The 25,738-nt window shown below is 48.6% G+C and overlaps 1 protein-coding gene across 10 annotated transcripts in view; it reads right to left on the reverse strand.

Moving 5' to 3' along the window:
- BCORL1 (BCL6 corepressor like 1) overlaps positions 1-25,738 on the reverse strand; it is a 1,509,155-nt gene that overhangs the window by 461,644 nt on the left and 1,021,773 nt on the right. For all 10 annotated transcript variants that reach the window (XM_069612962.1, XM_069612963.1, XM_069612961.1 and 7 more), the window contains one exon: positions 8,820-9,040. In XM_069612962.1, the coding sequence (XP_069469063.1) occupies positions 8,820-9,040 (221 nt within the window). The remainder of the gene's footprint in view (positions 1-8,819; positions 9,041-25,738) is intronic.

The raw sequence follows: 25,738 nt of genomic DNA on the forward strand, positions 1-25,738 counted from the left end.
GTCATTTCCCTGTAGGCTCACACACAAACTCAAACTAAAACTCCCCAAAACTATATACACCACAACCTTCCCCTCCTCCCCCCACCCACACCCACACCCAACAACACCCTCCCCAACCATTGCCCAGCTCCATCCCTGGATCTCAGGCACCCCCACATCTAACCCTGCCTAGTAAGTCTATACTCAGGGCTCAGCAGGGTAAAGTCACCCTAATGGCTACTTAACTACCAAATCTTGGGGGTAGGTTGCTACCATCCCATTGCTCCTACTACCCATACTATCACGCATGATGTTAATGCTATTCAGTTCCAGCATGCAGTTGATACTCTATATTCCAGTCCAGCCAGAGCACAAGATCCAAAATCACTTAAAACTCCTGTGTTCCCGAAACAAGTCCACCTTCCCACTTATCCCCTTAATGTCCATGGCACCGACTCCTCACTTGTCACGCTCGAAGCGATCTCCGTCGGCCTCCTGTTCCGGGCAGCCCTGCAGGTCCAGCCATGACGCTGCCTCCTCCGGGGTGTCGAAAAAAAGCGTCTTGCTCTTATGCAGCACCTTTAGCCTCGCCGGGTACAGAAGCATATATTTGATGCCCGCAGCACGTAGCCTCCTCTTGACGGCCACGTAACTATACCTTTGCCTCTGCACCAGCATCGTATAATCTGGGTACGCCGTGATGTTGGTGGATCCTCTCTCAACTGTCCCGCCCTTACGGAAATATTCCAGGATCTTCTCCCTGTCTTTGTAATTCAGGATCCTTGCGATTATTGGCCTCGGCGGAGCGCCAGGTCGTGGCCTCCTCATCAAGGCCCGATGGGCCCGCTCAACAGTAAACCCCTGTGAGTTTTTCTGCTCCTATCCCCTGGAGGATCATGTTTTCTACATAGTCCGTGGGGTCCAGGCCTTCCTCCCCCTCGGGCAGGCCGACCACATGTACGTTGTTATATGATATGATATGATATGGTATTTGTAACGCGCCTATACACAAGTGTTTCAAGGCGCGACGAGGCAGGGAGGGAGGGAAACAAGGGGAAGACAGACAAACGATCCTACTAGGCCAGGTGTCATTCAGATCGTGCAAGTGCAGAGGTAAGGGGAAAAGGAGAAAGTGCAGGGGGAGGAGGTGGGGGGGGAAGTGCAGTACAAGGTAAGTAGCGTAATAAAATAATAAATAATAAATAAAAGGGCCAGCTGGTGGCAAGTGCGAGGTAAGTGCAGAGCAAGTGCTGGGAAGGGGGCTGTAGGGATGCAGTGACAGTCCCACAGTGCAGGAGGAGCCAGGGAGGCAGTGCAAGTGGAGAGTGGCTGGGCCCTGGACCGAGGTCACAGAGTGGCCCAGATGCAGGTTTAGTGCAGACTTCAGTGGGGAGTTTAGCAGGTTTAGCAAGGGAGAGGGAGAGAGAAGGCAGAAGCGAAGAGGAAGGTTTTGAGGTGCTTCCGGAACCGGAGATGGTTCTCCTCAAGTTTCAGGGAGGCAGGAAGGCTGTTCCAGAGGGAGGCCCCTGCTGCGGAGAGAGATCTACCCCCAGCTCGTTGCTTCGAGAAGCGGCTGACCATGAGGGAGTTGGAGACGGATGAGCGAAGGGCTCGTGAAGGCAGATATTTAGGAAGAGAGAGTTGAAGGTATTTAGGCCCCAGGCCCCAGAAGGCCTTGTGGACAATGCAGAGGGTTTTGAACTTAATCCTCGCAGCCACTGGGAGCCAGTGAAGAGATTTCAGTCCTGGAGAGATACGGTCCCTGGGCTTGAGGCCAAGGACAAGTCTCGCAGTTCTGTTCTGGATAAGTTGCAGAGGGCGGAGAGTGGAGGCAGGCAGATTAAGATAGAGGCTGTTACAGTAGTCCAGCCTTGAGAGAACCAGGGCTCGGGAGACAGTGAGCTTCTGGGGGAAGGAGAGGAAGGGAAGAATACCTCTGAGGAGGTGCAGCTGGTAGTGTGACTTCTTAGAGACGTCAGATATATGAGGAGAGAAGGAGAGTGTGGAGTCGAAGATGACCCCGAGGTTTTTAGCTTTGCAGGTAGGGGCAGGAAGGGGGCCAAGGGAGGCCGGCCAGAGAGCTGCAGGAAAGGAGGGAGTGGGTGTGCCGATGAGTAGAATCTCAGTCTTACTGGCGTTAAGGCAGAGGTCATTGGCGGCACACCATTCCTGGATAGCAGACAGACAGTCGGAGATGAGGGAAGGAGAGGAGGAGGCCGAGGGTAGCCTGAAAATGAGCTGGGTATCGTCCGCATAGCACTGAAAGTGGGGGCAGAGAGCGGCGATGCGGTGGGCAAGGAGTGCCAGATACTGGTTGAAAAGCCAGGGAGAGAGGTTGGATCCCTGGGGGACACCACAGGTGGAGTAAAAGATGTCAGAGAGGAAGGAGCCCATTTGGACCTGGGAGGGTCGACCGGAAAGGAAAGAGGTCAGCCATGCCAGAGCCTGACCAGTGATACCCAGGTTATCACGGAGACGGTTGAGCAGGATGGCATGGTTGACAGTGTCAAAGGCAGAGGAGAGATCGAGCAGAATGAGAACACAGGGAGTGTTGGAATCGAGGTTCAGGAGCAGGTCCTCACGGATGTTCAGGAGAGCAGTTTCCGTGCTTCTGTGTTCCTCCTCGCTCTTCCTTCCGCCTCCTCCACTCGGTTTTCAAGGTTGGCGACCTGCTGTTTTAGCACATGCACCTCCTTTGCATTGCTCGTGCTGACCTCCGTGTTGACTTTCACTGTGCTTTCCAGGCCACTTGTTCTCTCTGCCAACACACGGACATCTTGACTCAGCAGGGTAACTTCGATTCCCACAGGTCAATTTCATTTTCCAGGGCCGTCCGCAAGTCTGCCATCGCTGTGCCCCATTTGGTGCTCAAATCCGTTATGACGGCCAGGACCTGACGGTTATCTCCTTCGGCGGCACCATTAGCGGAGGCCGCGCCTGTGCTTTGCGCCGCTGCCGTGGGGGTTCGCTGCGTTTTCACAAAGACCTCCATTGTGGATTGTTTGGATTTGGCTCTCAGTCCTTTCACAGACATCTCGCGATTCTCAATCGTATCAGGTCTCCACACTGCGATGCTGATGTGTCGTGCTCTAGTCCCTCAAACGCTAGGGCGCTAGTTGCAGCGGGTTGCGTTGTGCTGTGGAGCGCGGCAATGTATTCAAATGGGCTGTCTTCTCCCATGTGTTCTGCTGCACACAATCATTCATGCGCCATCAACGTACATCGAGGTGCCACACAGAACTCAACAGCTGCTCACCTCCTTTGCAATGGCCTAGTCACATGTAGGTTGTGCCAGACCGGGGTATGACCTGGTAATAGTGAGTTACACGTCTCAGCCATGTCAGCTGCCGGGCGCGGCTACATATGTCTTTACTCCAATCCGTGGCCGTCGCCCGATACAGTGACTGCATCAGAGGGCCGGCAGTTTTGTTTCACTGCCACGTCCTGCTAGATCCCTTTGTTTTCTGGGAGCGTCGCCATTTTGGTGTTTTCATCCGTGGCCTCTCCCCAGGATACTATGTGTCCGTTCCGCTGTTCTCCAGTCTCCCACGAGCCGCTCATCCACTCACATTCTTACCGGCACCTTCCACATGCTTGTGTGTGTTTTGCTTCCAGATTCAAGTGAAATACATGCGTTTGTTGAACGGATCAGGATGTCGGATCACGGAGCACACGGGGCTCACAGCCTATTCCCTGGCTGTCCTAGCCACGCCCCCCCCCCCCGCAAATATACTTGTCGCCCACATGCTTCGTATGTATCAGGGGGCACTGCAGGCAATGCACAAAGTTGTAGTTGCCCTACTGCTAAAATCCGGTAAGAGCGCAGAGAACTGCTCGTCCGATCTCCCTGATAAATCTAGACAACAAAATCTTGGCCAGATTATTGGCTAACAGGCTTGCCCTGATAATGCCCAGATGCGTATTGGCTTTTCAGGCTGGGTTTATTCCTGGGAGATCCACATCATTCGGTCTCCATACAATATTTGCCCTTTTTTCAGTATTGGAGCTGAAGTCCTCGGGGCTGAGAAGGTGTTTGACTCGATTGAGTGTCCCTTTCTCTTCTCTGTCCTCAGATGAATGGGGATGGGAGAGGATTTTATACAGATGGTCTCCCTGCTATATGTAGGCCCAGTGGCACGACTTCGGGTTGACAGCAGGCTCTCCATTAAGATTGGAAGGGGTACGTGGCAGATGTGCTAATTTTTCCCACATTATTCGCACTAGCTGTGGAACCCCTGGACGAACTGGTCCGCCCCAGGCACTTAGAGGAGTGCAACTGTTCACGCACAAATTGGTGATTTCGCTTTACGCTGACAACTTGATTCTGTTTATTAAGGAAACCACAATGAACCTAGCTAGAGTTAGGAGGGACGTTTTGGTGTTTGATAATTTCTCTGGGCTCAATATGAATCCATCAAAATCTTTGCTGTTTCCCTTAACGTTGGGACCCAGAGGTTTCAAGAGGAGTTTAATTTCCAATGGCATTCTGACCACACGTGATATCTCAGGGTCGTAGTAGCTAGATCTCCTGAAGTACTTTAACAGGAGAACTACGGGGTAAACCTAGCACACACTGAGGTGCTCCTGGGGAGATGGAAAAATCTGCCTTTACCCCCCCCTATGGACAGGTATCGTTAAATTAAAATGGCAATATTGCCCATATTTCTATACATGTTTCTTAATGTACCCACAGTGGTCCCAGCCACATTTTTAAAATCATTGAATGACGTCATAACATTTATATGGCAAGGGAAGCAGAGAGAGGGGGGCTCAAACTTCCCCACTTTGAAGCCTATTGGACGGCTGCGCAGGAATCCTATCTAGCGCACTTGTATGATCTGGTTCCAGACTGGGCGCATGGGCAAATCGAGAGGGCGATGGTCGCTCAATTGCTTTTGAGGGCAGTTATTCTCACATCGCTGCAACAGATAACCAGGGCACGCAATATGGTTCAGATTACCTGTAGTGCCTGGAAGCGGATAGAGGGCAAAACAAGGTGTGAGCTTCTGTACTCCACACTCCTCCACATCAAGTATGTATCAGGGATCCCACTTACAGGAGAGAAGGTTTTCACACAATGCATTGATAGGTTGGGCCTGGTATGTTGGCAAGATCTCTTCACAAATGGGCAGTTCTTGACTCTGGATGAATTTAAGGTTAGGGAGGGGGTGTCAGTGCTCGACATCTTTATATATTTCAAGATGCGCGGACAGAGGTTTGCGGACTTCCCCTGCTAGCCCCCTATTGCAACGGTCCTACATGTGATGATCAGCTCGAGGACTCGGTCCAAGCTATTCTCTCTGCTATATGCTACCATAACTGACAGGGCCTTGGGGTGGGCAGGGGACTCCCAGGTTAAGTGGGGGGACAACCTGGGGGCCCTCCTCACGGATGAAGTCTGGAGATATTGTTGCATGCAAACACAGAAGGTGGACATTAATAGGCACTTCACATTTCTACACCAGTTCTATATGACCCCAGTGGATATACACAGATCTTTTCCTGAAAACACCAGATTTGTGCAGGAGATCCAGTGTGTCCCCAGCTACTTTCCTACACCTGGCTTGGACCTTCTCTCAAATAGATTTATTTTGGATACAAGTGTTTAAAATGATTGAGGGAATTGTGGGTGAGGGGCTGGCCTGGTCTCCCGTTGTAGACTTTTTGGGATACGCGTTTGAGCTGTCTGAAAACATGTCAGAAAGCTCCTCAGTTTGTTATTACTGTTGGCCAAAAGGAGAGTGGCTATGGTGTGGGGGAGGGAGCCCGCTCATGCATATGAACAATGGAGGACTGACATCCTATATTGCTATGAAACAGACGGCTTATGGTGCCATTTTATACCCAGCCTCGAAACCAAAAGACAGTTGGGGTCCGTATGTCACATTTATTATCAATCAGCAGTGACGTGTCTGTGGGGTCTGATCACATGTCTGCCCCATAAGTATGGCTATAATCTGCCTCATTTCCCCTTGATTGTAATGGTCTTCAAATGTACTGTCGGGGGCTGGGGGTGGTGTTGCCATCTGTAGTAAATGTGTGTTGTTTATGTTTTAAAAATAATAGAGTTAAAATAAAAATATTACTGTAACCTGACCAACCCAAAAAGAGCAAAATCAGAAATTATCCAGTTGTCAGAGGTGACAGAGCCCAGAGTAGACAGTGGGCAAGGACAATGATGTAGACACATGGAAAGATAAATCAGGTGTCCCGGCCATATATAGGCATTCCATACTGGCATGGTCACATACTGAGAGGCAGGTGTAGTTGGGAGGGAATTGTGTAATATTCTGATGAATTATTGCAATATATTGTCAGAGTGCAGTTGCTTCACAGATTAGGGTACCCACACAAGGGGCTGTGTGTTCGACCAGTCACTACCAAAGGTTATGAGATTCTTGTTGTATGTTTAGCGTTTTATGCCACAGTAAACCCACCTCATAGCACTAAGGGTGTGGACCAGCAAGGAATTCTTGGGGACTGCAGGCCAACAATGTAAGCACCAGTTTGTCCAATGGTCTGTGCTGGATGAACCTTCAACCTGAATGTACAACAATGGCATGTTCTACAGTAGGGATAAGTGGGTGGCCCTGCAGACACTTCCATGTCAGACGGGCCTTCAGTTTACAGTTTCCCTGATTAGAATGCCAACACTTCTCAACATGTATGCTTATGGACACCTGTCAGAATCCGGATTTTGCCCACTGAGTGTAGCCGTAGAATTCTTCCTATCAATGTACCCCTCTAAATGAAATATACATGTAGAGGAGTCTAGTAATGGGAAGAGGACATTACACAAACCTCAGGAACTGTAAAGGACAAGGACAAGGTGTCAAACTCTTGAACTTGTACAAGCACTCAAGATCATGAAACATAAATCAGAGGTCTGACCTTAACAGAGTATTTGGGTGGTAGGGAGAACGGCCTGTGAATGTTTGTACCCGGAACCTATGAAACAGAGCAATGACTGTATAAGTGCTTGCTACAGAAGAATACTGTAGTGGTAAATTAGGATAATACACAAGACTTCCCATGGGATACTGTGCAATAGTTCAGAATCGAGTGGGAAATGGTCCACGGGAAAACACTCTGTACTTCTCCAAACAGTCCAAACCACAACGGCACGAGGACGCCTACAGCGGTGTCAGTCTCTAGTCCTGGGCTTTTCCCTAACCTGATGGCACGAGGACGCCTAGCGACTTGTGCCAGTATGGAAGTCTCTAGTCTTTAGGCGCAGCGTTTGGCAGAAGTACAGTGGAGTGTCGGAGGAGGAAGTTTCCGGTTTTCCAGGTAATCCGTTCCGAGTTGGTGTTGTGCGAGAAATAACAGTTCCAAAACGGTTTTCAGAAGAGTGAAGGTTCAGCGGTCCGGGTCGGGAGGTTGCAGGCAAAAGTACAGAGGCAGGAAGTATCGAGTGTTCTCAATCCGTAAACAGTCTGAGTTTTGTTACACAGCAAAGAGGATCTGGACACAAGGATTAGGCTAGGCTAGGTCGTAAGGAGAAGCAAGATTCAGGCAACGAGGAAAAAAGCAAGGTATTCAAAGTGTACAAAAGCCGCAATTCTTTTGAATCAGAAGCAGTGAGTTGTGGGAACTGGGAGGCCAAGTATCCTTACGCACGTCAGCCTTGCTGTGTGCACCCCTTAAGCGGGACGTATGACGTGCGTTCCATGGACAACCTCCAGTTGTATGGTATTCAAGACAGAGGATGTACATGAGTTGGAGAAGCACAGTTTACATGAGCGGAACTAATGTGTGACACAGCATTTGAATGCCTGACCCCAGTATGTCTCCTGCCGTGCATGAATGGAAACGTGGCAGGATGAGTGAGAGACAGTTTAAGGTGGGCTTTCCTAGACGTAATCCTGACAACACCTTTTAACGATGAGGCACCTTGAGTAAAAGGCTAGTAATTGGGACAGCAGAATTCAATGAATGAAAAATGTACATGTGGACTTACAAAAGGGTGACAAGGGTCTTCAGAGCCATTTCGCATGGAAAGGGGCAAAAGTATCTTTCATTTCACTGAAATTACTTTTTCATTAAGGGGCCCTGTGTCTGTTCAACTCCCATAGGGGAGGTGGGATGTAGTCTGTGCTTGGGCATTCCGTGTCCCCAAAAGGGGAGGAGGGTCGCAGGGGCAGATCACCCCAGTGGGATCCCGTTTGTACTAGGCACAGCTCCCTAGTCGCAAAGGGAGTTACTCCCCTTGAGAGAGAAGGGGCGAACTCCCTGGATTTGTCACAGCATTAACTTACAATTCAGACATTTGGCTTCTCGTTAAAGACGGAACTCAAACTTTGCAAAACTTTATTTACTTAATCAAACTGCTACTTGATGAGAATTATTTTCTGGCTTCAATACAATAATTACAACAAATGTGCAGGTCAAAATGAGCAATAGAATAAGAATGGCAATACAAATGTATGATTAGATTTTAGAAATAGTTTCAAGGTTAATGTTTTTAATAACATACTATTTTTATTATTTCCATCTAGTCTGCAAAATGTTATGGTATGTTTTTTTAGTACAATCCCAATATTGACTAAATAGGAGTTACTATGCCAGACAGCTGGAGAGTGCAGACCAATTTCCTCTGAAAGTACTGAAGAGAAGTGGAATATTTGCTGAAACTGATAGAGCAAAAACATCTCAGCAGCTCTAGCATGGGCAAAAAAGAACTGAAATTAACAAAGTGATGAAAGCCGCAATCACATCTTTCAACAGACAGTACACGTAACAAAATGAATAACTAAGAGGACAGACATCTCATAGATAAGCTGCAATTCTTGGAACCATGTCCAAATGCAACTCTTAACTGAAGTCGTTCATCCACTTACCTTTACATCCTCCTCTATCTTTCCACCAAGATGTTTTGTTTTGAACTTGCGTTTCCCTGAAGGTTTATCAATTCCTGAAAGGATGGCACAATCCTCTTGTTCCTCCTTAAAAAGTTGCCTCTGTGCTTCTTGCGGGAAAGGGCACATCTTGCTTCTTAACCACAGGTCTGAAGTGCTACTAACCGGGGATCGTTTCCTCTTCTTTAACCTGGTATCTGATGCTTAACATTGAATAAAAAGGATATTTTACCAACACGTTAAAAAAATGAAAGCATCAGTAGTCATAATGCAATTGTACTGAAAATGTACACACATGAAACCTTATGGCCATTATCTACACCAAACATTATACGATGAGACTCAACCAATATTCATCTATCAGCCCATAGCAAGATTATAGCCATAGAGGAATTTTAATGGCAGAGGAGGACTACCATGCCTACCCAGATTGCCTGTTTTCCAGAATGCCAGAAAAGAAATGCTGTAAACAAACACAGAAGAACTCCTTTGAGTTAGCGAAGCTCGCCTCTATGGTACTAGTACCTGCAGGAGAAGAATACATACGATGGATGAAATACATTCTCCTGCCTTAACTTCATAAAGCACATGAACAAACACTCTGCACAATAGAGAATGGTGTGACAGAGGCAATGAAGAGCATGTTAACAAGGATGTGTAATCTGCAGAGAGCAATAGCAGATTTTAAACATTCTGTTCTAAGGCCCATTCAAGAAATGGAATGACTAAATGATGACTTGGTTCTCTTTGAGGGACGTGGAAGATGCAATTGAAAACAAAAACAAGCCAAGAACCAAGTGAAAGCACAACCTACTTACAACTCTTTTATTCAAACAGTCAAATAGTGGTGGTTGTCTGTGCTGTAAGAATGTTTCCTGTGTTCTGCAACAATGAAATATCCTTTGTTTTGGAGGTCACTATAAGAAAGGCGGGATGCTGAGCCCTATATCTTACAGACCAATCAATCTAATTGATATTGATGAAAACATTAAGGTCTTGCTGAATAATATGTATACCTGGCTGAAAGATGGCAATATAGTGTATCTTGTTGAGGGGCACTTCCAAGAGTATTCACCACAGAACAGGCCTTCATACAGCACTTGTCATCAACATTTTTTTTTGAACTTTTATTTACAAATCATCATGTTACAAATCACTTTACAATCTCCGTAAAACAGACAAAAATTGTACAAATCACTGCATTTTACACATTACTATGTACAGAACGAGATACAAATTACAACAACCCCCCCATCAAATCTTTTACATCCCTTAATTATCCACCCCCCAAAAATGTACAACACCAAGTCTAATACAACTGAAGAAATCTACCCCAGATTTTCTCAAACACACACAATTCTCCAACTATCCTATAAAGCACCCTCTCCACACTTGCCAATTCATGCATTTCAGTCAACCATGCCTCAATATTCAATGTCAAAGTAGTCTTCCAATTCTGCAAGATAATATTCTTACCAGTCATTGCCCCTCTGAACAACCACTTCTTCTGATTCTGACTAAGACCATCCAAAGGCTCATCACTCCCCAGTATCACCACACTAAAATCCAGGGCAGGCAGTCCATCTATCACCTCACCACTCACCTGTCCAATCTCACCCTAGAACAGTCTCACCAACCTACAATCCCACAGTAGATGCTCCAGGGTACCAATCTCATACAAACATCTCCAACATTCAGCACTCTCCAACATCCCTCTTTTACACATTTTCTCCGGCGTCCAATAAATCCGATTTAGAATTTTTATCTGTCTCGACCTCTCCGTAAGTCCCAACGAGCACAATTTAACATTCACACACATTTGCTGCCACAAATCCTCTGTGATATCTGACCCAATCCTTCTGCCCCACTCCTCCCTTAATGAATCATTGCCTTGATGTGATACAATCACTTTATATAGGCGACTGGCCAGCCCTCCTCCTGTCCCAACCACGTTCCTTGTAAACAGAGTCAAATCAACTTTCTGCTCCAAATCCACATGCCCCATCGCACGTTTAAGTTTCATAAAATCAGATGTTCTAAAACGTTCTGTAATATTGCTGCTGCAATTCCCTTGCAGTCATTCCGTGATCATTTCTAAACAGATCAGCCACCCACCACACTCCTCCCGAAAACCAATCCGCCCAAAAGATCACTTTGCCATCTTTTTTTAATAGCAGGATTCAGACACACTGAAACACCAGGCTCTCTTAAAGCATCCACACCCAAATACCTACACAAATTCTTCCACGTGCTCCTCATGCTCTCAACCAACAGATATTTCCCACAACTCTGTTTCGAGACTGAAGTCACTATAGCTCCCAAAGTCAGCGGCCCATTAAAACTAGTCTCGGCCTCCACCCAAACATCTTGCAACTCTTCCACAAAAGGAACCAAGAAATCCAACAAGAAAGCCAGGTGATGCGCTCTGAAATTCGGCACTCCAAGACCACCCCGATGTACTGGCAGCTGCAACTTCCACAATTTCAACTTCGGGGGCTTCCTATCCCGCAAGAACTCCTGTAGCATCCTGTCTATGTCCTTCCAAAATGTCATTGGCATCATCAAAGGGACCATACTCAAAATGTAATGAACCCTTGGGGCAGATATCATTTTCAAGACGTTCACCTTGCCTCACAGAGAGAGATTCAAAAGACTCCATCTCTCCAGATCAGTCCGCAACCCACTTCACATGACCCGCACATTTTCCTTAACCAGGTCTCTAATCTCCGGAGTCAGCCAAACTCCCAAATAACAATTTATCTGGACACCATCTGAAGCCTAAATCCATCACAAATTTCCTATCAACAGAATGTGTTAAAGGCATAATCTCTGATTTTGTCCAATTAATCCTGTATCCAGAACACAATCGGAACTCAGCCATAATATGCATCAGTGCCAGTATAGATTTCTTAAGATCACCAAGGACCAAGAGCATGTCATCCGCGAACAGCCAAATCTTCTGCTGTATTCCCCAACACGAATGCCCCACCACATCATCAGCCTCTCTGATAAACTCAGCCAACGGTTCTAAAGCCATCACAAATAGATGTGACAAAGGGCACCCTTGCCTCGTTCCTCTCTCCAACTTGCACTTTCCAGACCGCATACCGTTGGTGTTAACCTCCGCCGTCGGATCGCTGTACAGTAGCCTGATCAAAAAAAAAAAAATTCTCACCAAAACCCATCTTGGCCAGCACTGAAAAGAGGAAATTCTAATTCACTCTATCAAATGCTTTCGCCACATCCAAGGACAAAACAGCACTGTCCCCTTTTTGACCATTCGCCTTAGAAACAATATTCAAGATCTTCCTAATGTTACTGGAGGTCTTCCTACCCTTCACAAAACCGGATTGGTCTACATGGATTAAAGAAGGAAGCAGACTTTCCAATCTGATCGCTAACATCTTCGCCAGAATCTTATTATCAACATTGATAAGATTTATAGGTCTATAACTCGAAGGAAGAGTATCATCTTTCCCTCTTTTCAGGAATACCAAAATCATGGCATGCCTAGTAGTTTCCGGCAGCATTCCATTAATCAATAACTCCATATACATATCCCGTAAAAGTTGGAGTGCCGAATCCGGCAGCAACCTATAAAATTCAGCTGGAAACCCATCATGGCCCGGGGCTTTACCCGCATTCAGTTTACCAACAGCCTTCTTAATTTCCTCGATTGTAAAATCCTCCTCCAGTAACTTCCAATCATTTTCAGAGATCCTAGAGAGGCCCACTTTTTCCAGAAATTCCGCACCCCTACCAGTCACCTCCAGTTCATTTTTGTACAGATCTGCATAAAAATCCCGGAAAATCTTGTTGATCTCACCCGGATGATAACTTATGCTGCCATCCTGACTCCGAATTGAAGGTATAGATCGCTCAGCCTCCCGCTTCCTCAATCTATAGGCCAACCACCCGTCACATAATAGGCACCCTTAAGATAAAAGTTATTCCGATCAGTACGCTCATCAGCGCTTTCAACTCTCTCCTCACCCTTTTAAGTTCACACGCCACCTCCATACAAACTGGATCCACCATAAGGAACAAGTTACTTACCTGTAACTGTTGTTCTCCAGCATGCGTCTGGCATGGATTCACATGCTCATGAATATTCCCCGTCGTCAGGCCGGGAATCCTCGGTATAGAAAAAAAATCAGTATCAGTTTCGTTTCTGATCTGTCTTTCTTAGTAGTAACCAATCACTGGTCTCTGGGTCATACTGCCCCCAGCCAATGACTGCTCTCTCCCTAAGCCCCGCCTCCGGCAGCCATCCTCAGATTTGGTAGCACGTAAAGTGGCAGTATGACCAAGTGAAGAGCCGCAGAGGGGTAGGTGGGAGGTCGCATGTGAATCCATGCCGAACCGATGCTGGAGAACAACAGTTACAGGTAAGTAACTTGTTCCTTCTCCAGCATGGGGTCTGGCATGGATTCACATGATCATGAATAAGAGAATACATAGCAGTACACACATGCACAACCACGGAAGGTGGCAACAGGCTCAACATTAAGCAAAACAACTCAACATTAAGCAACTCTTACCTCCTCACCAGGCTCACCTTAGGCGAACAGGTCGCGCAGCACTGCTTGGCTGACCCTGGACTCCTCCTGGAGTCCCGATCAACGCAGTAGAATCTTGTGAAGGTGTGCGTCGACCTCCACGTCGCAGCCCTGCAGATGTGCAGCAGGGGCACACCAGACAGGAACGTCTTGGTAGCAGCGATCGCTCTGGTCGAATGGGCTCTCGGACGGCCCGGGCAGCTGTCGGTTTGCCAACCGGTGACAGTGCATGATGCAGCCAGAGAGCCATCTGGAAATGGAAGAGAGCCTTCCCTTGATTCACAGTCCCAAAGTTCACAAACAGCTGTGACGTCTTCCAAAAACTCTTTGTGCGGTCCACATAGAACTTCAGCGCTCTAGCTACATCCAGCGAGTGCAGAGTCCTCTCGGCCGGCGACGAAGAAAACTGGCAACACCAAGGGCTCGTTGAGATGGAAGTCCGACGGCACCTTGGGCATAAAGGATGGGTGTGTCCTCAGCACCACCCTCGTGTCATGAAAAGTCAAGTATGGAGGCTTGCAGGATCTCTCCCACTCGTCATGCGGAGGTGATGGCCACGAGGAAAGCTGTCTTCCATGACACGAACTTCAAAGGCGCCGAATGCATAGGCTCGAATGGGGCCCCCATGAGCTTGGTCAGCACCACATTAAGCTCCCACGCCGGGGCAGGAGCCTTCATCGGCGGGAATGATCGGAATAGTCCCTTCATGAATTCTTTCACCAGGCGATGAGACCACAAGGACGCCCGTCCCGTCGTCCTGGTATATCGGGAGATTGCAGCCAGATGTATTTTCATGGAGGAGTGAGCCAGTCCAGATTTGGCCAGCGACAGTAGGTACGGCAGTACTTGAGGGGCCGAAATCCGCAGAGGGTTAATCTTCTGTGCACGGCACCAGACAAAGAACCTCTTCCATTTATGTCCGTAGCACTTGAGAGTTGAGGCCGGGATGTCGTACCCTCCAAACTCTAGTGCTGCAGGAGCCAGGCCTGCAAGTTCAGCGACTCCGGGTTGTGGTGGAGAATGGCGCCTCCTTCTTTGGAGAGAAGGTCTGTGTCCGTCGGCAGCTTGACTGGTGAGGACGTTGACAAGTCCAGAAGGTCCGGGAACCAGATCTGTCTCGGCCACGCCGGTGCGACGAGGATCATCCTGCACCGGGACCTCTTGAGCTGGTTAATGAGCCGGAGCAGCAACGGCAGCAGAGGGAACGCATAAAGAAATAGGCCGTCCCAGGGGAACGAGAAAGCATCGCCCATGCTCCTCGGCTGGGGGAACCTGCTGGCGAACCTCCGGCACTTGGAATGCGTCACCGTCGCGAAGAGATCGATTTGGGGTTCACCCCATCGTCGGAAGAGTAGATCCACTTGATCCTGGCGTAGTTCCCACGAGCGCAGCTCCCTGCTGAGTGAGTCGGCAATCGTGTTTTTTATTCCTGCCAGATGAAGAGGCACCAGAAACATCCCTTGGGCGACGGCCCAATGCCACAGATCTTGTGCTTCCTTGGATAGGGCCGGGGACCTGGTTCCGCCCTGCTTCCGGATGTAGAACATCGTGGTGGTGGTGTCGGGGAAGATCCTCACCACCTTGCCCTTGAGGGACAGAAGAAAGGACCTGAGGGCCCAGAACACCGCACGGAGCTCCAAGATGTTGATGTGGAGAGACTTCTCCTCCGGGAGCCAAAGGCCTCTCGCGTGAAGATCTCCGGAGTGTGCTCCCCAACCTTCCAGGGAGGCGTCCGTCGTCACCGTCACCTGGTGAGCTGGGGTCTGAAAGTCTGTGCACGCCGACAGATGGGAGCAGGTACCCCACCACCGGATCGTCTGACGGAACATCTCGTTGAGAGGGATCCTGTCCTCGAAGCTGCCCGTCAACTGGATCCAGCGGGCGTCGAGGAACTCCTGTAAGGGTCTCATCTGAAGCCTGCAAAGGCGCACCAGATAAATGCAGGAGGACATCATCCTGAGGAGGGACTTGATAGAACGTACCCTGGCCATGTCCGTGGCCAGCAGATGCTGCACCTTGCCCAGAATGGTCCTGGTCCTTTCCTCCGACGGCGAGGCCAGCCGCGCCACTGTGTCGAGCTTGGCTCCCAGAAACAGGGCGACTTGCGACGGAACCAGGTGGGATTTTGGCAAGTTGATGGAGAATCCGACGGTCTTTGCAGTGTGCTCCACGGCGAGCTCCCTTGTCCTTGCCCGAATGAGCCAGTCGTCCAGGTAGGGGTAGACGTGGATCCCCTGTAGGCGCAGCCGCGCCACCACTGGTGCGAGGCACTTGGTGAACACCCTGGGTGCAGACTTCAATCCGAACGGGAGGGCCTTGAACTGGTAGTGCTGCCCTTGGACCACGAACCTGAGGAACTTTCGGTGTCTTTTTAGAATGGGGATGTGGAAGTACGCATCCTCCAAGTCCAACGACAACAGGAAATCGCCCTCCTCCAGCTGTCCCAGCACATGCTAGAGGGTGACCATACGGAACTTCTGTGCCTTGATGTACTTGTTCAGTCGTCGTAGGTCCAGGATGGGGCGCCATCCTCCTGTCTTCTTTCTTACGAGGAAGTACCTTGAGTAAACTCCGGAGCCCCGAAGCCTCTTTGGGACAAGCTCGATGGCACCCTTCTTGAGCATCGCCCTTACTTCCAACAGTAGTTGAGGGACGTGATTTTCCTTCCTGGCCAAGGGTGGAACGCGAAGGCACTTCTTCTGAAACTCGAGGGCGTGCCCTTGGGCCAGGGCGTCCAGCACCCAACGGTCGGAGGAGATGGACTCCCACACGCTGAGGAACCTCGCCAGCCGGCCTCCCACCGGGGTGCTTCGGCGGGGGCCCGACCCCACGGTCGGTTCAATCTTGTTTGGAGGCCGCCTTGCCTCCTTGACCTCCCTGTTGACGACGGGCACCACCTGACTTGCCGCGTCCCCTGTAGGCTTCCTGGGACGAAGATCTTGCCGCTTGGCGGTAAGTGGAGGAGCCACTGCCGGATCCCTTGGAGGCACCTTGTCTCCCTCCGGAGCTCTGAAAGGAAGGCCGTCATTGTTGGAGCACTCCCAGTGCCCGGGCAGTCTCTGTGTCTGTCTTGATGGCCTGAAGGGACTCATCAACCGCCTTTCCAAACAGGTTGTTCCCGTCGAAGGGCATGTCCAGAACCTTGGTTTGTACGTCCTGGCGGAAATCCGTGGCCTTGAGCCATCCTCGTCGTCTCAAGCAAACGCTGTTGCCCAACTGACGGAAACCGGTGTCGGCGATGTCCGTCGCCACCGTGATGGCGTGGTCCGAAGCAATCTCCCCCTCCTGTAGGATTTCAAGGGCTTCAGCCCTTTTGGCGTCCGGAAGGAAGTCTAACAGAGGGGCGATTTTGAACCACAACTCCCTGTCGTAGCGGGCTACGATAGCCAGGGCGTTGGCCGCCTTGATAGTCGTCGCTGCGGATGAGATGATCTGTCGTCCCATCGTGTCCAGCTTCCTGCCCTCGCCGTCCGGCGGGGAAGTTGATGTCGAGGCCGATGCCCCCCCAGCTTTCTTCTTTGCCGCCGCCGAGACGACCGAATCTGGGGTAGGTTGTGCCCTAAGGCACAAGGGGGCAGCGTCGGGGACCCGGTACTACTTCTCGTACCGGTCCCTCTTTGCCGGCGCCGTGGCAGGGTTCTTGAGGAGGGCGAGCCCCTCATCCCAGATGTCATCAAGAAGCGGTACAGCGAGGACCGTCTTCCTTTTAGCCTTGCGCCGTTGGTAAAGGAACCCTTCTTCTTTTCTTCTGGGCAGAGCCGAAAAAGCTTGGATGCCCTGGAAATCACAGCATTAAAGGATCCAATCTCGTCGGGCGGGGACGCCCGAGCGTCGTCATCTGTACCTGTCGTAGCCGTGTCCGTGCCTGTATCATCCCATGGGTACTAGACCAGGGGGAAGGCAGAGCAGGCCGCATAGGTGGGAGAGGTGGCGTAGGATGCGTCGTCCTCCTCTTATGCGTTGGACTCTCCGAAGGTCCTGGCTCCGGTTCCCCCGTCGGGTCTGGTACCTCCGTCGGGGGAAGGGGCAACCTTGTCCTTATCTCCGAGCATAAGGACTGAATCGCAGACAAAATGGCCGCTGAGGTGTCCTGCGGTGCCGGAAACGACGGGTGCGAGGGCTCTTGAGGAGCCTTGTCAGCGACACCGTCGCTCTCGTCGTCGCCCTCGTCGGGATCCCTCCTGATGGGCTGGGCCTCTTCCACAACTTTGATGAGCTCTTCTTCAGAGGTCGTGTCCGTATCCACGATGGCCACCAGCCCCTCCCCCACCTTTTCCAACGAGGACTTTGTGGGGGTCTTCTCAATGGGTCTGAAAGACGACTGCCTCCACAGTGGCAGGGAGACTCTGGGTCCTGAGGGCGCCTCCACTGGTGTAGCCTCCACAGGCTGAGCCAGGGCCGCGGCGACATCCTCAATTGAGGTTTTAGCAGGGTGGATTAAGGCCATCGCCACCTTCTGGACGCCTGGGGCCTTCACCTTGGGGGGAGGGTCCGAGCCTCGCTACCGATCTGCCGGAATCTTCGAGATCGACTGGGGCCTCTCCAGAAGCTTCACCGGGTTCTTGGACTTCCTCTTACCCGAGCCAGAGCATTGGCTCGTGGTTGATGGCGCCGGGGAGGATGCGCCCTGCCTGGCAGCCAAGGAGCCCGTCTGTTCGGCGCTCCCGGTGCCCGCGGTGCTTAGCCTTTTGTTGGGCCCCCGTCGCCGGGGCAACCTCACAGGACTTGGAAGACTGCTCGGACTTCTTTTTCTTCTTCTCACCTGACGGTCTTTTCCCTTCCAGCCAGTCAGCGAGACGGAGGTGGCGATCGTTCATGGTCCGCTCCGACATGTTCCCACAAAACGCACAGTCCTTCTCCGTGTGTGTCTTGTCCTCATGGAGACAGTAGAGGCATAACGAATGCGCATCCTCCTTGAAAACATTCTGAAGCTGGCATCCAGGGCAGGTCCTGAACAGCTTCCCGGGCGTCGAGCTTCCTTTCTCCTGGGCCATGTCCGGGGTAGGCCGCGGAACTTCTGGAATCCTCCAAAAGCGTAACTCGACGAAATCTTCACCCTTGAGGGGCGTAGAAAACTCTGAAACGGATCCCCGTTGATCGGATGTAGAAACGGTGGAGCTTGAGGCTCTATTTAACCGAAAAATGAGAAAAATCTCCTGAAAAAGCGCGAAAACGCAGCAAAAGCTCGAGAGCTACAGCACGAGGACTCCCAACACTTGAACGTGCGGTAAAAATCTGAGGATGGCTGCCAGAGGTGGGGCTTAGGGAGAGGGCAGTCATTGGCTGGGGGCAGTATGACCCAGAGACCAGTGATTGGTTACTACTAAGAAAGACAGATCAGAAACGAAACTGATACTGATTTTTTTTCTATACCGAGGATTCCCGGCCTGACGACGGGGAATATTCATGAGCATGTGAATCCATGCCAGACCCCATTTGTATTTATTTTATTTATAAAGCGCAGCCAGGCCCAGGGGCATACGGGCGCATACGTTAGATCTGGTTACAGTTGCAATAGAAAGCAGTCAATACGGGTTACGTTACATTGCAGTTACAGGTGGGTACAAACTTAGTCATGCAAATGCATATATACATAGTCTAGTATAAGTACATTAGTTACAAAAAGTGTGCCAGTGAAAGTCGATCAGGCGTTTAGGGTGTCAGAGTCCATGCTGTGAAGCCAACACTTCGTGTTATGTTTAAATAGGTTAAATGAAGGTTCTGCTTGCAAAAGCGCAGGTATTGTGTTCCATAATTTAGAGGCTTGTACAGGGAAGCTAGCACCACCCGAGTTATGAAGTTTAAATCTCGGTTTGGACATAGCTTGTGCTGCTCTAAGTGGTCTTGAAGAAGTGTGAGGTGTAAGTTGGTTGGTGAGGTAGGCTGGTGCAAGGTTGGCCCTGGCTTTATGTGTAAGGGCCAGAGTTTTAAGGGATATTCTGTGCTTGACTGGAAGCCAAGTAGTTTGCGTCTGGTCTCCGAGATGTGCATCTTTTTGGGGATGTTGAGGGCAGCTCTGATGGCATTATTTTGAATTACTTGCAGTTTGTTGATATTTTTGTAGCTAGTGCCTAAGTAAAGGGCATTACAATAGTCTATCTTGGGTAGGACTAATGCTCTAGCAAGAGTAATGCAATTGGGTGAGAAGATGAACGGCTTACATGCAGTGATCAGCTTGCAGGTGTAAGCGGCTGATGATGCTACTGCATTAGTTTGTTTGGAGAAGGATAAGGATAAGGTGGCATCGATGTAAACCCCAAGGGTTTTGGTGTTATTTGACACGGGAATGAGATTGCCATCTATGGTGAAGGATTTAAATGCGGGGTTGAGATTTTTGAGTTTGGCGTGAGTGCCAAGGATGATCAACTCGGTTTTTTCGTCATTGAGACAGAGTCCATGATGTGCCATCCATGCTTGAATTACTGAGTAGATTTCATTAAGGGTTTTGCTGTCTGTTTTATAGTTCCCCGAGATAGGAATGAGTATCTGGGTGTCGTCCGCGTAATTGGTATACGTGACACCCAGATAGTCAAGGATATCAAAGAGGGGCTGAATATATTATAGAGTGTCGGGGACATGCAGGAGCCTTGCGGGACTCCACAGGGTACTGGTGAAGGTTCAGCAGAATCAGTGGGAGAGAAGACCCTCATGGTTCTGTTCGCCAAGAAGGAACTGATCCAGGCTGTGGCTGCGTCTGAGAAGTGTGCTTCAGTTTTCAAGTGGTGACAGAGTGTTTGATGGTTGACCAGGTCAAAAGCTGCTGACAGATCAGGCAATAAGAGGAGTGCAAGTTTACCATTGTCTTTCAGGATTTGGATCTGGGTAGTGAGATCTATTAATGCAGTTTCCGTACCGTGTCTCAGTCGGAAACCTGACTGCCTAAGTCCTAGGAGATTGTTTGATTCTAAGTAGGCCTATATTTGTAAATAGGCTGCTCTGTCCAGTATTTTTAGTAAGAACGGTACAGTTGTTATCGGTCTATAGTTAGACGGGTTGGCTGGATCAAGAGTAGGTTTTTTAAGGAGTGGGATGACCCACGCATCTTTTAGGTTATCAGGCACTACTCCAGTTTTGAAGGAGGCATTGATGAGGTTAGTTATGAATGGTGCCAGGTCATGCGCAGCAGCGTTGATGATCGGGGCAGGGCAGGCATCACCTTGGCAATTTGAAGGTTTAAGTTTCCTGATGATGTTTTCTACTTCCCAGATTGAGAGGGGTGAGAAGCTGAAAGGTTTACAAGTTGACTTAAAGCTAGGTGATTGGTTGGGTAATTGTTTGTAGTCCGGGTCAGCAAGTAGCAGGGATTTTTTTGCGTTGATTTTAGATTGTAGGCGAGCTATTTTATCTAATAAGGCCTTCTGAATGTTACTACACTATAGTGCATCTGTAACATATTTGTCTATGGGGGCAATGGGGGATTCTAGTTCTTTCAAGATCTTAAAGAGTTCCTTTGTGTTGGATTCCGCTTGTGTAATCCTTTTGTTATATGTGTCCTTTTTAGCAATAAAGATGGCTTCTTTGTAACTAGAGGAGGCTAGGGTTAGCTCAGTCTTATTGGATGCTGTGGGATGTTTTTTCCAATGTGACTCTGCGGTTCTCTTAGCTTTGCGTAATTCTCTTAGCTGCGGCGTGAACCAAGTGTTAAGGTGACGCTGTGGTTTGGGTTTCCGCAATTTTAGGGGGGCAATGGAGTTCAGTGCTTTAAGTATAGCCTGGTTGTAGATATCCACTGCGACTGTAGGGTCAGCCTCTGAGTCGATATTGTTCAGGATGGGGAGTATTATGGGTAAGAGTTTGTCAGGTGTAATATCTTTCTTATTTCTTGTGCTGGTAGCTGGGGCGATGATAGGCGCCAGGTGAGGTGTATTGGCTTTGATAGAGAAGGTTATTATGTGATGATCCAACCAAATGCATGGGTCATTGGATAGTAGGTCAATAGAGCAGTTGAGGTGAGTGATCCAGTCCAGTGTTCTGCCTTTGATATGAGTGGGCTCGTGAATAATGTGCGTGTGACCCAAATCCGATAAGGTGTTAGCTAGGTCATGGGCGTTGGTGTTCTTAGGGTCGTTAAAACCAAGATTAAAGTCCCCAAGTAAGATCGTTTGAGAGCTGGGTTTGGTATCTGTGGTTATGAGTGATGCAATGTCCTCTATAAAGGAGGAGATGGGACCTGGTGGTCGGTAAATAAGGTGCGAAGATGCTGTGTGGTTAGGTGATAGGGGTAGCTTAATAGACAAGGATTCAGCAGAGGGGATTTGAGAGTCCTGGATGACTTTGATGTCGAGTGTGTTTCTGAATATGATGGCAAGTCCACCTCCCTTCGTTTGAGTGGTGTTTCTGTCGCATCTAATAATAGCATAATCATTAGGTATAGCAAGGGCCAGAGATGGACCGGAGGCAGCATTAAGCCAGGTTTCTGTGACTGCGAGGAGATCGAGCTTTTCGTGAGAAATAAGGTCAGCAATGTCGAGAGCATGGGCAGGAAGAGACCTAGCATTCACCAGAGCTGCTTTGATGAGTTTGTCTTTTTGGGAAGATTTTTCAGGTGGTACAGGTAGGTCGTGCAAATGGGTATGGGCTAACTTGACTGAGTCAGTGGTCGAATTGGCAGGGTTGTGGTCAGTATGCAAATGTTTCATGCTGCGGGCTCTTAATCTAAAGTTTCTGGATAACATGCTGGGGTGGTGGGAGCATGGAAAGGTAGGTGGGCTAGCTCTAGAATTCAATCTAGTGTTTCTAATGGCCGTGGTACAAGGTTGGTTAGGTGTTGGTCTGGTAGCAAAGTGGCGTATCCAGAGAGCTGGATCATCCAAATACGGGTTAGCAGGTGTCATGGTGATAGGCCACGAGGTAAGGGTGGTGGTTAACATGAGTGTGCAGGTGTAAGTGTCTTGACTAGGAAATGGATTAGGTTTACTAGTCCAACGTCTAGTGTAGATATACAGTAGGTGGATGAGAGTAGATAGGCAACAATACATGATGTGGGCAGTGTTGCTAGTAAGCAGGGGTTGCAAATGTGGTCTATTGGTGACCATAGGCACAACACAAATCAATCAAAAGTGGTCTTGTAGGCGACCATAAGGCACAACACAAATCAATCAAATGTGGTCTTGTAGGCGACCATAAGGCACAGCACTAATCAATCAAATGTGGTCTTGTAGGCGACCATAAGGCACAACACAAATCAATCAAATGTGGTCTTGTAGGCGACCATAAGGCACAACACAAATCAATCAAATGTGGTCTTGTAGGCGACCATAAGGCACAACACTAATCAATCAAATGTGGTCTTGTAGGCGACCATAAGGCACAACACAAATCAATCAAATGTGGTCTTGTAGGCGACCATAAGGCACAACACTAATCAATCAAATGTGGTCTTGTAGGCGACCATAAGGCACAACACAAATCAATCAAATGTGGTCTTGTAGGCGACCATAAGGCACAACACAAATCAATCAAATGTGGTCTTGTAGGCGACCATAAGGCACAACACTAATCAATCAAATGTGGTCTTGTAGGCGACCATAAGGCACAACACTAATCAATCAAATGTGGTCTGTAGGCGACCATAGGGCACAACACCTGATACAGTGTGGCAGCATCTAAGTACAGAATAGTACGTAAGCTGAGGAGGAGTTAGGCATGGCCTGGGTTCGGGTAGGACACTTAAGTTAATAGTGCAGGAGGGTAGCTGCTGAGTTCTGAGTCGTGCCTAAAGCTGCAAAGCTAAAGTGTATTCTAAAAGGTAGTAAGCCTAGAGTCTAGTGACTATAGATACAGGGTCTAATGGCACCACTGGCTGATCCATGTGGTGTGACAATAGTTGCTTGTTAATTCTTAGCAACAATATAATACGGCATACTATATAGACATCACATTGATCAAGTGTGGATAGGTCGCGCTCCTTTAGCAAATACACATCGGCAGGTAGGTTTTGGCTGGTTTAAGAGCAGTGAGTACATTCACACAATGTCATAACACTGGAGTTGTGCACATGCATACAAGTCATGTGTCTATCAGGTAAAGTTTAGTATTATGAGCAGATGGATTGTTCATGAAAGTATGCGGCATAATATTTCTTATTCAAGCATGCGCTTTACACAAATAGACTTGCGCTTAAAAGCGATCGGTAGTAACGTGGAAGGGTCTAGCAATGCTAGATTTTGTAGGCCGTGCAGTTCCTAGCAGGCAGCCTACCGGCGGTAGGGAACAACGCGCAGAGTGGTGTTGTGTCGATCATTGGTACGTGTGGGAGGTGCGATAGTAGTAAATGGCATCCAGACAGTGTAGGAGGTAGATTAAGCAGGTCTGCTACCTGGCGTAATCAGGTCGCCTAGTCCTGGCGACCTGGAGAACTCTCCTTGACAATTCAGTTAGCCTGTTCCCTAGTAATGTCTCCCCATCAATGCTCTTCTTCCTCAGTCCAGATGACACACCGATCAGGAGGCCCCGCATTGTACACTTCAAAGCCTCCCATACTATACTGGGACCCATCTCCCCAGTATGATTACACGCCACAAAACAGTCCACTTCTTTTCTCAATGCCTCCACCACTTCATCCTTCTGAAGTAATGAGATATTCATCCTCCAAAATGTATGCATATTCAAGGCATACCTTAACCGCAGATGCAAGACCACATGGGCATGATCAGTTGAAAGTATGCTACCGATTTCACACGCCTTACAATATTCTGTCATCCTACCAGCAGTCAGAAACAGATCTATTCTAGAATAAACTGAATGTGCTCCAGAGAAAAAAACTGCACTCTCTATTAGAAGGATGTTCCAGCTGCCAACAATCCCTCAAATCATGCTCTAAAAGTAGATCCGCCAAGGCCAAGTGTTGCCTGTCCGCGCTTCCCTTAGAAGTATTCCCACTTCTGTCCAATGTCACGTCCAGTACAATATTAAAATCTCCACCCAATACAATATTCCTGGACCCCAAATCCTGCAACAGCTGCGCCACTTTTCTAAAGAAAGACCCATCATCCACCGAGGGCACATAAATAATACATAAAGACACCTCAAGGCCCTGTATATCTAGCAGCAGAGCAACTATCCTCCCTTCCTTGTCCGACACTTCTTTCAGAACCTTTATCGGAATATTCTTTCTGAACATTATCACCACACCTCTGGATTTAGTATTGAACAAGGCACCACAAACCGCCCCCACCCAACCTTTCTTCAATTTATCAATTTCATCATTTGCCAAATGAGTCTCCTGTGGGAAACATATCACCCTTGAGCTCATCTAAGAATTGCAAAACTTTCATCCTCTTTTTAACATTATTCAATCCATTCACATTCCAAGTCACCAACCTCAGTTCTTCACTCATTTTCACCGCAGTACTTTCCCACCTAACAACCAAAGTCTCCACAAACAACTGAAAAGAACTTGGCAAAATACACACACCCACACCAAGAATACCCAACCCACCCCCGCTGAAACAGATGTAGTTAGCCAACCACAACCACAAACCCACATAGCAATGCAAAAAATAAATTTTAAAGTCCCAATATCCCGACCCCCTCCCCATTCAATATGAACCCAATCTGTGACTTCATAGCACAAACAATAATATCTGAAAACCCCCAACATCTTTAACATACTCCACCTATCACCCCAATCCCCATCAAACTTAACAATTCACATATCAAACCCACCTCACTCTGCCCATACAACTTGACACAACGGGCTCCTAATCCCACCTCTGCGAACTGTAATTACCTTAATATTCTGTCTATTCAATACAAACAACCTCTAAGGTAGCCAACTATACCACCACCCACCGGCCCCCCCTACCAGAAATCTTGTGTGCTGGGCAAAGATCAACATTTACATCACAAACATCCCACATAACCGATATAAACAAATGCCCAAAAAAAATTCCCTTGAATCGTACCCAGCCAAGAGGAACCACAAATCCATCCCAAGACCCCCAGCTCAAGGCCAACCAAACTCCAGACAATAGGTAGAAGACCATCTATTATCAGATCACACCACCCCATCAGCATTCAGGGATATTGTTGAGCCTCCCCCGTCCATTACCACAAAACAGCAAGATGCAGCCCCAAATCACCCAATATACTCCACCTAATCCAGATCAGCCCTGCCTTAACACACATAATAACCCATGGGATCAATAAGAGCAGCGTACCATCAAAAGACCATTACACAGAAAACATTGAAGATTGCCCTCAACCAACTACACAAAATCTGCATTGCCTACATTATATAATAACAGCTGAAAATTGTCACTGCTAATGGAAAAAATAGAAGTAGGTATACAGTCTTGGCTGCGCCACCGCCTATAATCTGGTTCACGCGTGCACACAAGT

This window comes from Ambystoma mexicanum, chromosome 5p (assembly GCF_040938575.1).
Source record: "Ambystoma mexicanum isolate Mex_15411 chromosome 5p, UKY_AmexF1_1, whole genome shotgun sequence".
Lineage (NCBI taxonomy): Eukaryota > Metazoa > Chordata > Amphibia > Caudata > Ambystomatidae > Ambystoma > Ambystoma mexicanum.